General features: G+C 40.3%; 1 protein-coding gene across 6 annotated transcripts in view; it reads right to left on the bottom strand.

Moving 5' to 3' along the window:
• Window positions 1-288: 288 nt before the first annotated feature.
• AUH (AU RNA binding methylglutaconyl-CoA hydratase) overlaps window positions 289-15,174 on the bottom strand; it is a 155,941-nt gene continuing 141,055 nt past the window's right edge. For 5 of the 6 annotated variants that reach the window (XM_070590370.1, XM_070590372.1, XM_070590371.1 and 2 more), the window contains 4 exons: window positions 9,623-9,810; window positions 6,213-6,263; window positions 5,002-5,049; window positions 289-887 (listed from right to left, as the gene is read on the bottom strand). In XM_070590370.1, the coding sequence (XP_070446471.1) occupies window positions 810-887; window positions 5,002-5,049; window positions 6,213-6,263; window positions 9,623-9,810 (365 nt within the window). In that variant the 3' untranslated portion in view covers window positions 289-809. Of the gene's footprint in view, window positions 888-5,001; window positions 5,050-6,212; window positions 6,264-8,899; window positions 9,331-9,622; window positions 9,811-15,174 lie in introns of those variants that run through there. The other variant, XM_070590373.1, reaches the window with a different exon arrangement.

The following is a 15,174-nucleotide window of genomic DNA, read 5'->3' as shown; positions in this document are numbered from 1 at the left end:
ATCCGTGCCCCCAAGCCGCTGCAATGGCCAACCTTGGCTGCACCATTTTCTTTCTGGGTGAGGCCAGGGGACCAGGAGGTCTTAGAGGGACAACAGTTCCAGGCATCTGGCTGGCCTCACCAGGCCTTTGGCCCCAGGCTCTGACTGGGTTACACACCACATTCCAGGACTGACTGTGCGGAGTCGCCTGACGGAGAGAACCAGCGCAGAAAGGGGGCTTCTCCCAGAACCCAGCGTGCAATGACTTGAGTCACTCAAAAAGAACACGGTGAGAGAAAAACGTCCGAGTTTGCTTTTCACTGATTTTATTTATATTTGGTCATTTTCACTCAGAATATCCACCAATTCCTTTTTCAGTTTAAGATGTACGTGTGTGTGTGTATAATCCCTTGGAAACTTTATTTGGTATAACTTCACATTTTTGGTATATAGAAATAACTTTATTTTTGTATTGCAGCACAGTAGACATACAATGTTATTTCCTGGAGTGTGCAATATATAAATTATTCACATTAAAAAATTAGGAACAGAAAGCCTCTTATGCAGGAAATATTTAAAAATGTATCCATAATTTTGAGTCTGAGTTTCGGACAGTATATAGACACTACTGGCTTACACGCCTGGATGGACATGACATGATACGCATTTGAACAAAGAACACACATGGTCCGCTGCTGACGCCCCAGTCACGATGCAGGCAGCGCTTCGCTGTGGTCGCTGGGGTTCCAGGTGCTGAGGCATATGTGGATCTGAAAGATACTTCCAGAAGTACATTTACTACACTGGCATTTTAAAGATTTCTTTTTCTTCTATTCTCCTTTATAGCGAGGAGGCCTTTTCTCTTTAAAAGCAAGAAGACCTTCAAGTCTGTCTTTCGTTGGGATAGTCTAAGAGAAACAAAATGCTATGTTATCTATACCATAAAGTAAAAACAACCGTAAAAGTTTAGCAAGTTTTATCTAAGAAAACTAATTAGAAGACAATCTAAAATTTTGAAATCTGCTAGTCATTTGAACCATTCTGTGACCAAATTTATCATTCCAACTACAAATAGATTTTTTGTGCCATTTCAAATATCCTTTAGAAAAATTAAGAGACTTTATTGTTTAGACAATTTAAGCTTTACAAAAAAATTGAGGGGCCAGCCAGGGGGTGCAGCAGTTAAGTGAGCACGTTCCGCTTTGGCGGCCTGGGGTTCGCCGGTTCTGATCCTGGGTGCAGACATGGCACCGCTTGGCAAGGCATGCTGTGGCAGGCGTCCCACGTATAAAGTAGAGGAAGGTGGGCATGGATGTTAGCTCAGGGCCAGTCTTCCTCAGCAAAAAGAGGAGGATTGGCAGCAGTTAGCTCAGGGCTAATCTTCCAAGTTTGGCAATTACGAACAAAGCTCTGTAAACATCCATATGCAGGTTTTTGTGTGAACGTAAGTTTTCAACTCATTTAAGTAAATACATAATAGCAAGACTGCTGGATCATGTCGTCAGACTATGTTTAGCTTTGAAAGAAATGGCAAAATTGTGGCTCATTTTTATTTGCATTTCTTAATGACATATGATGTAGAGTATTATTTCCTACACTTTTTGCCATCTGTACATCTACTTTGGAGAGGTGTCTGTTCAAATCTTTTACCCAGTTTTTAATGAGTTATTTCCTTATTGTTGAGTTTTAAAAGTTCCTTGTATCTTTTGGATACAAGTTCTTTATCAGACAGGTGTTTTGTAAAGATTTTTTTCTCAGTCTGTGGCTTGTCTTTTCATTCTCTTTACAGTGTCTTTTGCAGAGTAGAAGTTGTTAATTTTGATAAAGTCAAACATCAATTTTTTCTTTCATGGATTATGCTTTTGGTGTTATATCTAAAAGGTCATTGCCAAACCCAAGGTCACCTAGATTTTCTGTGTTATCTTCAAGAAGTTCTATACTTTTTCATTTTAACTTTAGGTCTATGAGCCATTTTGAGTTAATTTTTATGAGGAGTGTGAGGTCAGGGTCTAGATGCTATTTTTTTGGTAGTTCAGTGTCCAGACGCTTCAGTACTATTTGTTTTCAAGACTATCTTTTCTCCATTAAATTGCCTCTGCTCCTTTGTCAAAGATCAGCTGACTACATTTGTATCACTCTACTTCTGGGCTCCCTATTCTGTTCAGTTGATCTATGTGTCTATTCTTTAGCCATTACCACACTGTCTTGATTACTGTCACTCTACAGCAAGTCTTGAAGTTGGGTAGTGTCAGTCCTCCAACTTTGCTCTTCTTCAATATCGTGTTGGCTAATCTGGGTCTTTGGACTTTCCATATAAACTTTAGAATTAGTTTACCAACACAAACAAAGTAACTGGCTGAGATTTTCTTTGGGATTGCATTGAATCTACAGATCAAGTTGAGAAGAACTGACATCTTAATAATACTGAGTCTTGCTATCCATGAACATGGAATATCTCTCCATTTATTTAGATCTTGATTTCTTCCACCAGAATTTTGGAGTTTTCCTCCTACAGATCTTGCAAACATTTCATTAGTATATACTTAAGTATTTTAATTTTTTATGCTAATGTAAATGATGCTGGGCTTTTAATTTCAAATTCCAATTCTTCATTGCTGGTATATAGGGAAGCAATTGACTTTTGTATATTAACTTTGTATATATAATCTTGCTCTAATTGCTTATTAGTCATAGTGTTTTTTTGTTGCTGATTGAGATTTTCTACATTAACAATCATATCATTTATGAACATATAGTTTTATTTCTTCCTTTCCAATCTGTGTATCTTTTTATTTCTTTTTCTTGTCTTATTCCATTAGCTAGGACTTCTAGTAGATATTGAAAAACAGTGATAAGAGGGAACATCCTTGCCTTGTTCCTGATCATTAAGTATAATGTTAGCTGTAGGTTTTCTGTAGAAGTTCTTATCAAGTTGAGGACATTCCATCTAATTATAGTTTATTGAGAGTTTTTATCATGAATGTATGTTGGATTTTGTCAAATGTTTTTTCTGCATCTACTGATTTGATCATATAGTTTTTCTCATTTAGCCTGCTGTGATGGATTACATTAACTGATTTTTGAGTGTTGAACCAGCATTGCATTATCTGGGGGAAAAAAAAACATTTGGTGGTGGCATGTAATTCTTTTTATGCATTGTTGGATTTGATTTGCTAATATTTTGTTGAGGACTTTTACATCTATGTTCATGAGAGATGATGAGCTATAGTTGTCCTTTCTCATAAGGTCTCTGGTTTTGGTATTAGGGTAATTTGGCGTCAGGCCTCATAGAATGAGTTATGGAAGCATTCCTTCTGCTTCTATCTTCTGGAAAAGATTGTAGAGAATTGGTATAATTTCTTCTTAAATGTTTGGTAAATTCACCAGTGAAACCATCTGGGCCTGGTGCTTCCTATTTTGGAAGTTTATTAATTACTGATTTAACTTCTTTAACAAACATAGGACTATTCAGATTATCTGTTTCTCTTTGTGTGAGTTTGGTATATTGCGTCTTTAAAGGAATTGGTCCGTTTCATCTACGTTATCAAATCTGTGGGCATAGAGTTGTTCACAGTATTCCTTTATTATCCTTTCAATGTCCGTGGGATCAGTAGTGATGGCCCTTCTTGCATTTCTGATATTGGTTATCTTTTGTCTTTTTTCCTTGGTTAGCCTGGCCTGAAGTTTGTCAATTTTAAAGATCTATTACAAAGAACCAAAGTCTGGTTTTGTTGATATTTTTCTATTTTCAATTTCATTGATTTCTGCTCTAAAGTTTATTATTTCTTTTTTCTGCTTACTTTGGATTTAATTTGCTCTTTGTCTACTTTCTAAGGTGGAAACATTGATTTTAGATCTTTCTTCTTTTCTAATATATGCATTCAATGCTATAAATTTCTAAGCATTGCTTTTGATACACTCACAAATTTTGATAAGTTGTATTTTCATTTTGATTTAGTTAAAAATATATTTAAATTCCTCTTGAGACTTCTTCTTCAACACGTTATTTAGAAGTGTGTTAACCTTCATTAAAAAGATTGAATCCCACTATCAATAAGTGGGGTTTCCCAACTATCTTTCTGTTATTGACTTTTAGTTTATTTCCATTGTGGTCTGACAGAATACTCTGCATGAATTCTGTTATTTTATAATCGATAAGGTGTGATTATGGCCAAATATACTGTTAAAATGTTCCTTTGGGCTCTGAGGCTGTGCAGTGGTAAGGGGTGGGTAATCTACTTCATGGCATGTGCTCATCAGTGACAGGTGGTGATTTATGTACACAGACCAGGCACAGAGTAACACTCTAACACAGAGTAATCACTGAGTAACACAGTGTTACTGTGAGTAATCTAAGTAACACAGAGTAATCACTCCTAAGTCACGACACTGCCACGCGTAAATGGAAGCTGCCATGCATAAACGGGAGCTGACGCAGCTTCCAACTCTTAAGAAGGGCAGAACACAATTCTTTTGCTACTTTAGATGCCCTAAAACAAAATGACATGTTTCAAGGAAAAAAAATCAAAAGGAAGATTGGTTCATTTATGGAAAGCGCTACTAATCTGGGCACCAAAAAGAAAACTGTATAATGGAGTTAGTGAAGAGGGAAGGCTCAGAAGGTCAGGAAAAGCCAATCTGTCTCAAACACCGAAGTTCCCCGGCAGGCATATGCTCATCATGGCCCTCCTCCCACCTCTCTACACTGGAATGAGGGTTTAAGTCCTCACCCACAAAATACTACATGAGTCAGAGAGAGGTACAGCACAAATGCACTAACTTAATCATTCTAAGAGTCTTCTAAATTATGTAGACGACAGTCATTAGTATGTGGAACATAATCAGTCACCAGAGCTGCTAAGAGTCAAATAGCAAAAACAACTAATTTCAACCCCTTTGTATGATTTTGGAATAGGCATCAGTGCAATCTTGCTCAGTGATACAGAATTCATTTGACTTACACAGAAGGTAAACATAATTTGCACGGGGCATCCTCACTGAACCTGTGACTGTGTTACATACCTGAGCATAACAAGCTTCTTCTATGGCTAACCCCGTCACTAAATCGACCTGAGGATAAACACACAATGCATTTTCAGCCAGTTACTTTTTAAAATATGGTATACTCAATATAAATTCAAATTTAATAACCCTATTCCAAAAGAACAGAACTGTTTGATAAAATCCAGCAAATCAGAAGTGTGACCAGCACAAGACACTGTGGAACCAGGTCGCTTGGGCAAATTCGGACTCCGCCATCTGGAAGCGTGGCTAAGCTACCTAACCTCTCTGTGCCTCAGAGAGGTCCATCTGAACAAGGAGCCGTCTGTAGTGCCTACCAAATGGGGTACTGTGAGAAGTGAATGAGCTGATCTAGGCGAAGCCTTCATGAAGCATCTAAGATATACGTACAGCCTGGCGCACACCAAGGGTCGTATAAGGGGTTTGCTATCAGCACTGTTACTCTTATGATACAATTTTTAAAAAACAATCAAATACTTGGTAAATTTTTAAAACTGCATTTATTGCTAACAAATTCAATCTTTTTACTGCTATGAAGCCCAGGAAGATATAGAGGCCTCTGGGTCTGCAAGGAAGAAGTATCTTTCTTTAAAATTCCCATAATTTAACCAAAATATAACTGCTGTAATTAGCAGCCCAATGCCAATGGGTGCCTGCACTGCCCCCTCGCCCTGCCTACTTCTCCTCTGCTCTGGGGCCTCCACTCCTTGGGAGCCACCTCCCAGGGTGACCCCAGGACACTCTACAGACCTGCCTGTTTGTGTGTCTCCCTGCAGAAAGGCCATTGAGAGTTAAAGGTGGGGGGAGCTAGGCTCAGCTTTGAGCCAGGATGCTCTCCGCAGAATGTTTTTTTATAATATAATACTGACTGGTGCTGAGAATACACAGAATGCCCTGTTCTTTTGGTTTTCTAGGAACTACTAGCCAATAAATCTATTAACGCAATGGGAAAAATAGCAGGCATGTCATAAGCTGCAAGGCATCAGTCAAATTACAAAATTCTGTGGTTAGGATGCTGAACCAACAACAGCTATAAGCACAGTGCAATCAGTGACGTAGCTAAAAAGAGCCTCAACAGCTTTCAGGAATAGCAGCATTGAAACAGGTATACTTTAGAACATTAAAAAATAATGTAAAATCTAAACATTGCTCATTTAAATTAAATCTCCACTACCTGCTCCAACAACAAACTCAAGGATTAAGGCACTCACCTCCATCCCTTGATTAATTGCTAATTTTGCCACTCTCATTGCAACAGGTCCCTAAGATTTAAAGAAACAGGTTTTAATTATTTATGCAAATTACACTGTATATCTCAGTTAGTTCAGAACTTCCCATGACTAGATCCACGGCATTGAAGCAACAATGGCTGTAAGAGAGTTGATGTGAAATTTCCTTGAGGAGCTTTGCAAGGACTTAAACAGCAGCTGTAACGACTCCACTGCATCGGTGGGTTACAGAGATCCCACAGCACGCTGCGGCACGGCAGGTCCCAAATCTTTAAAGTTTAGCAGGTGCTGAGTGCCCAGTGGGAGAGTTATCCTTCTTCAGCAATCTCCCTAGAAGCTCAGGAGGGAAAAGCAGAGGAGATCAAGTTTCTGGCACAATAGCACACCCATCAGCAGCACAAGAGAAACCTGGGCTAGAGATGAGGCTGACGCTGTCGCTTCACTGGGCTTCAGAGCGCCTCTGTTTCAGACAGTGGCTCTGCATCTTTCCTCCGCAGGCAGCAATAGTAAACATGTGTCCTCCAGGCAGTGCCCCCAGATCACACCAAAGTGTAAAGTGCAAATTAGTCCTTCAGAATGTGTGAGGGTCACAGAGGAAAGAAGTGGGAGTCCTTTGTGAGAAGGAAAACAATGCTCTTGTCTTAGAAAACCACAATCCTCCAGATGCAATTTAGTTATCTGATCATATTTTACATTCCTAAAAATTGTTTATGGGTGATGAATTAGACTTCAATGGCATATTTTTAAGTGTTTTCTGAATTAAAATGCAAAGTAGACTCTAAATAACAGGCACATCAAAGGACTCTAATAAGCGAATGGATAAATGCATGACGGCCTGAAAGATGCCATTGTTTTCTATCTAGGCATCTCAATTATCGGCTTTAACCTACCTAAATTCTCTAAGTCACATGCTTAAACATCTTTTCCAGAGGCCAGCTTTCCGAGGCTTAGACAAGCACCTTAGATCCTCCACGTGTGATTTGCACGTGTAGTACACACATTAGCACCATTTTTTTAATGATCAATTCATTTGTTTTTAAACAGAGTGTTCCTCTCAACGAGAATCTTTTCCATCCACTTTTATCACCAGCTGACCCAGACAAGGTGCTTATCAGACTCCAATATGCCCCTTGTGAACATGTAGATATGGATTCAGGGGTCTGGGGAGGGCCTGGGCCTCTGCAGGTCTCCCATGTTCCCAGGGGATGCCCACGCAGCTAGTCCACAGGCCACACTCTGGGTAGCAAGGTTTAATAAACTGTGGGAAACAGGAAAATGAAAATGGTATTACATATGCTTATTTAATTATCTTCTCTTTGAAAATATAAAATAATGCCTCTTCTTCTATACAAATCTTTTTTCTCAGAAAGAAAAATGGAAGTTAACATAGAATACAGAAATCATCTAGAAATACTAATTTTATAGATGCTTTCTAATTATTTGGAAGACTAATCATTCAGTGACAGAGACTACAAAAACAAAAATTTTTCCACCTCAAATTTCGTTTTGTAGCTTTGCATATAGTTTTACAGTTACACATATTCTGAAGTCATTCAACATCTCCCCTGACCTGGGGAAAAATTAATTTTAGCAATTAATGTTCTCAGAGGCATGTTCTCCTGATGGAAGGCCGGCTCGGTTTACCACGTGCTGGAGTGCAGCTGGCTGTGGGAGTGGAGGTGCGGAGGGAGAGGCTCTGAGGCAGGGCGAGTTGTGGGCAGTGATGGCATTAACCACAGACAGTCATGGGAGAAAGCGCTTAGTTCCCAGGAATGAGATATGGACTCTGAACCACAGAGACGCCAGGGGGCTAATGAGCCACCTGGGTGGAGCTCTGGAGCAGGGAGCTGAACTGTCACGTCCAAAGACCAAGCGACGCCGGGAGTGCCAGGGCTGGAAGTATGCCATAACCTTTCTTAGAAACGCCCTGTATTTCAACTGAGACAAGCATTGGTCATAAAGTTTAAGCCAAAGGAAGTCATTAAACCGCTACTTAGTTAAACTGTCACTTCTCCTGATACGTGTACCTCTCCTCTCTCTTTAGATGGACATTTCTGTTATTTGGGAGAAATACTAATACTAAAGTTACAGTGAGAGCTTTTCCCCCCTTTTACTTCTTACAGAAAAAATAAATAGAAATAATAAAAATAAATATCTAGAAAGCTTTACTTTTTACTGCTTTAAGCAGTAAAAATCTTTTCTATTTGCTCCCTCTCCATCAATTCAGAGGGTAAGGCTCTCTTATCTTATATGGGGAATAAATTATCTAAGGCCCTGCCCTGAAAGAGCTTACAGCTCACCCGTTAGTCGAGAAGGACTGGTATCAACAACAGGCAGTGTGGTTTCAGAAACCAACTCAATTGTGAGGCCCCGTCTGACAGATCTCGGGACAGGCGCATCACAGCAGGCCTGGGCCTTTGACTGACAACAAAGAACTCCAAGGACACCTTCTGAGACTGGATGCAAAACTCTGAACAAATGTGGGAGTGTATGCATTTTTCTGGAGAGAGAGTTCAGGAGGTTCCCAGAAGCATCCATAGCCCCAAAACAGGTGATGGATCCTGTTTGAGTTAAATGACAGAATGGGAGAGGAAATTATTTGACTCCAGAAGGGGTTGGGGGTCGTGCAGTTCAAAACTCCATTAGAAATAAAGACAAACAATTAATTGTTTACACTGCAAAATCCTTTAATCTGTGATTTCAGAAAGAAGGAATATTTGAACAATAAACCTGGAAGAATGAGAGAGCGAGGAAACTCTGAAAACAGGACCCTTGGTGCACTGCTACGAATATTACTCATGAGGACTGCCTTCGCTCAGTAAATGTGCAGTGAGTTCCAGATTTGCAAGGGTAATTGTGAGGAAGTACACTATACACAAAGCAGGTAAAACAATGCCTATGTCACCATGAAGAGAGACAATGAGACAAACAATTGCCACTGTTCGAGCAGGTCATCTAAAGCAAGTTATGGCCAGGCATACTTGACTGCGGTCTCCTTACGTATTTGTGCCTCGATGTGTTTCACCTCGGGGTGAGCCAGTGTGACAGCCCATCCATCGCTGTTTCTCTCCACGTGCATGGCTCAGGTCAGAAGGGTCAGCTGATGAACAAGTGAGGTTGCTACAAGTTCTGCCCCATGTGACCAATGTGCATGTGACAATCACCAAAGCACGGCTGAAGCATGGGCCTCGGATTATCTTTAAATCCTAACTTCAATTCTGAAGGCTCTTAATGTAAACAAGCACACTATTTCTAGTTTCACTGCTACCACGGACTTCTCTACTTGGGAAGCAAGCCAAGGACATCAGAGGTACTAGAGATGATTGTTGTTTCTGTCGATTTGCTCTAAAGTGATCTAAAAGGAGGAAAAAAGGAAACATAATCAGACATACCTGAGGTAAAAACTCTCTTGCCAGGTCCAAAGCTTTTCTGTAGGCAGCATCCCCCTCCTGGTTCTGCTCTAGGACGTGGCTGACCAAGCCCACTGCTTTGGCTTCTTGGCCATCGAGCACACGCGCAGAGAAGATGAGCTCTTTGGCCAGGGACATTCCAATGGCGCGTGGCAGCCGCTGCGTGCCCCCTGCAGTGGATGGGAGAGAAAGAGCAGGCAATGATTTCATACCCTTTATTTTTAACATTTCAATGTCTCATTTCTCCATTTATAAAAATAAACCAGGGCCATAAGTTTATATGTCAAAATTATTAACTAGAAAACTACTTCAAAACAGAATCTAATTTCTTAATTAGTTTATAAAATTGATAACACCCCAAAAGCACTTGAGAATCTTCTATCATTATTAAGTGATTCTGACACTTGACTATCACTAGCGTCACAGCTGGTGTGTTTTCTGAATCGAGTCCACAATCATTACCACGTCAGGAACCACAAGATGGCCAGCGATGGGCAAGTAAAGCTGTCCCTTAGCCCATCCACCTGAGGAATGACCGGTCCATCAAACTTGGCATTTTTCTTTCAGTTCAGATAAGACTTATCGAATTCTGAGAAATTCAACTCATGTGCTTTTAAATAATCATGTATGGTAAATGAATTGTAGACTAATTTTAATTTAATAAAAATAAAACAGATTAAAAACTCATGAAAACAGGCTTTGTCCTGGTGGTGTTTATTTTTTCCTGCAAGTACTAACTGTCCCCTGTGCACTGCTCCATGGGACCCGTCTGTCTACTCACTCCAGGATCTTCTAGGGATGAGGCCAGGATCTCGTGAAACAGAAAGCTGGACAGAGGCAGGGAACATCCTTATTGGTAGCCTCAATTTCCACCAATAAGAACTGGACAACAGCTACAACATTAGGATTCATCTAAATCTTATCCTTCAAGTGGCTGCGGGGCTGCCCAGGGCACTGGTGGCCAGGGGGCAGAGGAGCGGCTGGTTGCCCAGTTTCAGAGGAGCTCAAGCAAACTGGGTTTCGTTCAGCCCACCAAGGTGAAAGTGTTTTTTTCCGTGTTAGTTACCAACATTTAAAAATGGTGGTGGGTGGGTGATTTCATACACAGACTGATTTCTGCCTGGAAGTCACCTGCAGCTGCACCTTCTGGCTGCAGCGCACGCCAGGCTGCCACAGCTGCCACCACTCTATCACTCCCGGACTTCAGACTGGGAAGTGCTGCTTCCTTTAAACAACTCGAAAAGGAAAGCAAAATCTTTTCTTATTCACATCTCAGTCAAAAGTGGGACAAAGAAAAACAAAGACCACAAGTTTCAAGAAAGCATATTTCCCTTCAGTAATTAAGCATATTCCGCCATGTTTAACAAACAAAGCCATGCCTGCACTGGAAGAATGCACCTTACTATGCTCTTATTAAGCAACCATATTAGGAAGCAGAACCTACCTGTATTTAGAAATTTGGATGACCAAAAAAGGAAACAAAAACAAACCTCAATGAATTGGAAAACAACTGACATTTTCAATAGGGACTGTTTTTGAACACAAATGAGTTGCTTCTGTAAAATGCAGTTATATATTAATTTTTTACACTGCCTAAGCAGTTGGAGATGGTGAGTTTTAAGTGTTTTACTCAATATGGCAGAAAATGTCTGAAAAAATGGAGCACTGACCAATTTAACTCTAACTGTAAATAATGATATTGCTCAGTGTAATAAAGACAGGTTTGAGAAGTCACAGGGCAAGCTGCATGGAAAAGACAAGTCATTTATGGTGTTTCCAACGGCAGCTGATTAGGAGAGAGATATAAATAACACAACCCAGATAGCTATATTTACTCATGGAGCTGATGAGAATTTTCATGAGACTGAAGAACTTATGGATATAGTATTCATGGTAAGCACAACATTAGGAAATGATTCTTTTTTGTGTTCTGTGAAAAGTTTGATGTAGATTGGTCAAAACTAACAAATATGACCCTCAACGGTCATTGTTAATGACACACTTTTTATTCGACTGAAACTCAATATTTTGCAAGCCCGTAAAGCTTAAGTCCATTCATTACATCATCTCATTTATAGTATCATTCTCCAGGAATAAAGATTTTGTAAACATTTAACAAAGGAACAGTCATGAAACTACCACCAGGAAACAGATCCAGTCCCTTGAGCTGGACGGCATACAGCTCACAGCTCTGCCTGATGAACTGGACGCATAAGAGCAGTCTGCGGGAGGACGTGTCGTGTGGGTGAGATGCATGGTGTCAAAGAGAGCTTTCTGTTCTGTTGTAAACAACACATCATAGGATCCCAGGAAAAGGCCTCACCTTGGCTCACCAACTAACACTGCTTCCAAGACTTGGCCTTTTTGGTTGACAGCACAAGCCTTCTACTCTAGGAACCTCATATAAGCGAAATCATACAGTATTCGTCCCTTTGTGACTGGCTTATTTCACTTAGCATAATCTCTTGAAGGTTCATCCCTGTTGTAGCATATGTCAGAATTCCATTCCTTTCTAAGGCTGAACAATACTCCATTGTATGAACATATGTTTTGTTTATTCCTTCATCCATTGGTGGAGACTTGGATTGCTTCCACCTTTTTGGCTATTAGGAATAATGCTGTTATGAATATGTGTATACAAATATCTCTTTGAGAGCCAACTTTCAATTCTTTTGGGTAGACACCCAGAAGGGGTATTGCTGGATCATATAGTAAATTGATGTTTAATTCTTCTGAGGAACAGCCACACTGTCATCCATAGCAGCTGCACTGTTTTACATTCCTACCAACAGGGCACAAGGGCTCCTACTTCTCTCCATCCTCACTGACACTTGGAATATTCTGTTTGTTTTTGGTTTTTTTAGATGTTAGCCATCCTAATGAGTATGAAGTAGTATCTCATTGCAGTTTTTGATTTGCATTTCCCTAACAACTAGTGATACTGGGAATCTTTTCATGTGCTTATTGGCAAGATATTGGCTATATCTTCTTTGGAGAAAAATCTACTTAAGTCATTCGCCCATTTTTTAATTGGGTTTTTTGTTGTTGTTGAATGTCTTTATATATTCTGGATATTAATCCCTTATCAGATATATGATTTGCAAAATATTTTCTCCCATTCCATGGGTTGCCTTTTCACTCTGTTTGATAGTGTCCTTTGATGCACAAAAGTTTTCAATTTTGATGAAATCCAATTTACCTATGTTTTCTTTTGTTGCCTGTGCTTTTGGCATCATATGCAAGAAATAACTGCCAAATCCAATGTCAGGAAGTTTTTCCACTATTTTCTTCTAAGACTTTTGTAGTTTCAACTCTTACAGTAAGGTCTTTGATCCATTCCAAGGTAATTTTTCTACATAGCATAAAGTAAGAGTCCAACTTCATTTTTTGCATGTGGAAATCTAGTTTTTCCAACACTATTTGTTGAAGTGGAATTCTTAAATGGTTACACAAATATGTGATTTAATTCACTCATTTCTACTGAAATTTTATCTTCACGAAACCTGTTTGGTAAGAAATTCTCTGGCCCACGTCCCTATGCTGCAATCAGTGTGCAGAATCAAAGACTGATGGTCTGAACTATATTTTTACATTTGTAGAACTGAAGGAACTGCCCCAGGCATAGACAATTTGTGACTTAGAACTTTACAGAAATGATACGACCTGTTCAGTTTGCCTTTCTCAGTTAATAACTGATAGTGGGAGCAAAGGGTTGGACAAATGGAAGTTACCGAACTGTAGCAGAGTATGATACAAAAAACTAAACACGACTGACATGGAACCTCAGATTTCTATAAATATCTCAGGAATAGTTACCCTAAATAGAAAATCTTCTTATGCCGACATTCTGTTCCAGTTGGAAGTACTTCTGTTTATGCTCAGCTATCCTCTATTATGAAATTAAACAAAACTTAACACTGCTGCTCGTCAGGGGCGCCAAGGCTCAGTGCGGCACATCTCACAACCTGAGAGAGAAGACATGCCGCTGAGACCTGCTGTGGAGGACAGGCGTCCCAGCTCAGGCTCCAAATGCAAAGGGGAGTACTAGAGAGAATTATCTCAATTCACATTTTATTCATTCTGAATATTAAATTCCAGTATTAACCTAGAGTGAGGTGAAAACAAAGACAGTGTGTCATATTTCTGTCAGTTGATTTTCTCACGCTAGGCTTACTTCTCTAGATCATACAATGGGCTCAGTGCCTGTAGAGATCTGAGTTCAGGATCAATGAAGTGCCACATCTAAATAGTCTTGGGGACTGATGAAATTAAACAGTGGAATTAAAAACAGAGTTGTCCCCACTGGAATTAAAATTGTTCCACTGACAGCAGCCCTAACGCACTCAGGATCATGGCGCTCTACAGCATCTATCTATTCAACTCACGCCACTGTCCATCCCAATCACTTCTAACACAGAGCCCCACTCTGAGGCTCAGAGAGTTTTAATAACTTGCCCAAGTCACAGAGTTAGGCTGCAGCAACATGATTCAAACCAACATCCGCCTGATTCTTATCTACCACGTGGTAAGAAATTAAAGAGTAACTTACGAAATGAATTCACAGCTTGAGATTATTTTATAAAATAAAACGGGTGTGTGTGGTCAATATAAGTAGGTACACAATGTAAGCATCCATATACATATATCAAATGTGCCCAGAAACTTAAGTTGTCTCTGTGGGGTCAACTGATATGTAATGCTCATTTTTTTTCATTTTCTCTTGCTGTATTTCCAAAATGTCTTGCAATATATGGCTAATATGATACTGTAACAGGAATAAAAGTGCTACTCCACTTTTGAAGACCACAGGACGAGGAGGCAAAGAGCCAGCCACTACATAAAAGTGTCCCACAGCACTTCCTGCCCATGTTCCCAGGAAGCTCTCCAGGCTTCACGAAGCCTCGGCTCTCCTGGGCTGCAGCGGTAGCACTAAGGGATCAGGTGTCAGCAAGCAGGACACTCACGGGTCACTCCTGCAGGGACCCCAAGGCACCATGGAAGACAAGGAGAAACGTGAATGTGAGCTGAGAACTGCCATGACCGCTCACAGACTCCTGCCAGAAAACACGTACCTCAACCATTCCTAGGGGCAGTAAATTTAGAGCACATTTGGCTTCCACAAAAAAACAACTATTCCTGAGTCACTTCACCTGAGAGAAAAAGGCAGGCTGTGGTGTCCTAGGAAACTGCATGAGGGTTTATCAGAGTGACAAGCGGAAACTGAGTCCCAAAGCCACATTACAATGAAGAAAAGGAAGCATCCTGGCCACTGACCCTTCCCTTTCTAATGTGAGAATGCTAAGAAAATGCTAGCTGTTTCCTAAGGCTTTTTGCCTTGGCTCTGCCAACAAGGAGATTCTGGTTCAGCGATCTGAGGTGGGACCTAAGGTTCTGCACTTCTAACAGGCTCCAACGTTCAGCCCAAGAGACAGTGGGATCTGCTGACCCACTGCTACAAAACGTAAGGTGGGAGACGATTCTTTTCTAACAAAGCAACAGAATTTATGTAACTAAATGAGTATTCACCACTTCAG

Source organism: Equus przewalskii, chromosome 22 (genome assembly GCF_037783145.1).
Source record: "Equus przewalskii isolate Varuska chromosome 22, EquPr2, whole genome shotgun sequence".
Lineage (NCBI taxonomy): Eukaryota > Metazoa > Chordata > Mammalia > Perissodactyla > Equidae > Equus > Equus przewalskii.
This window is presented reverse-complemented; position numbering and strand designations above follow the sequence as displayed.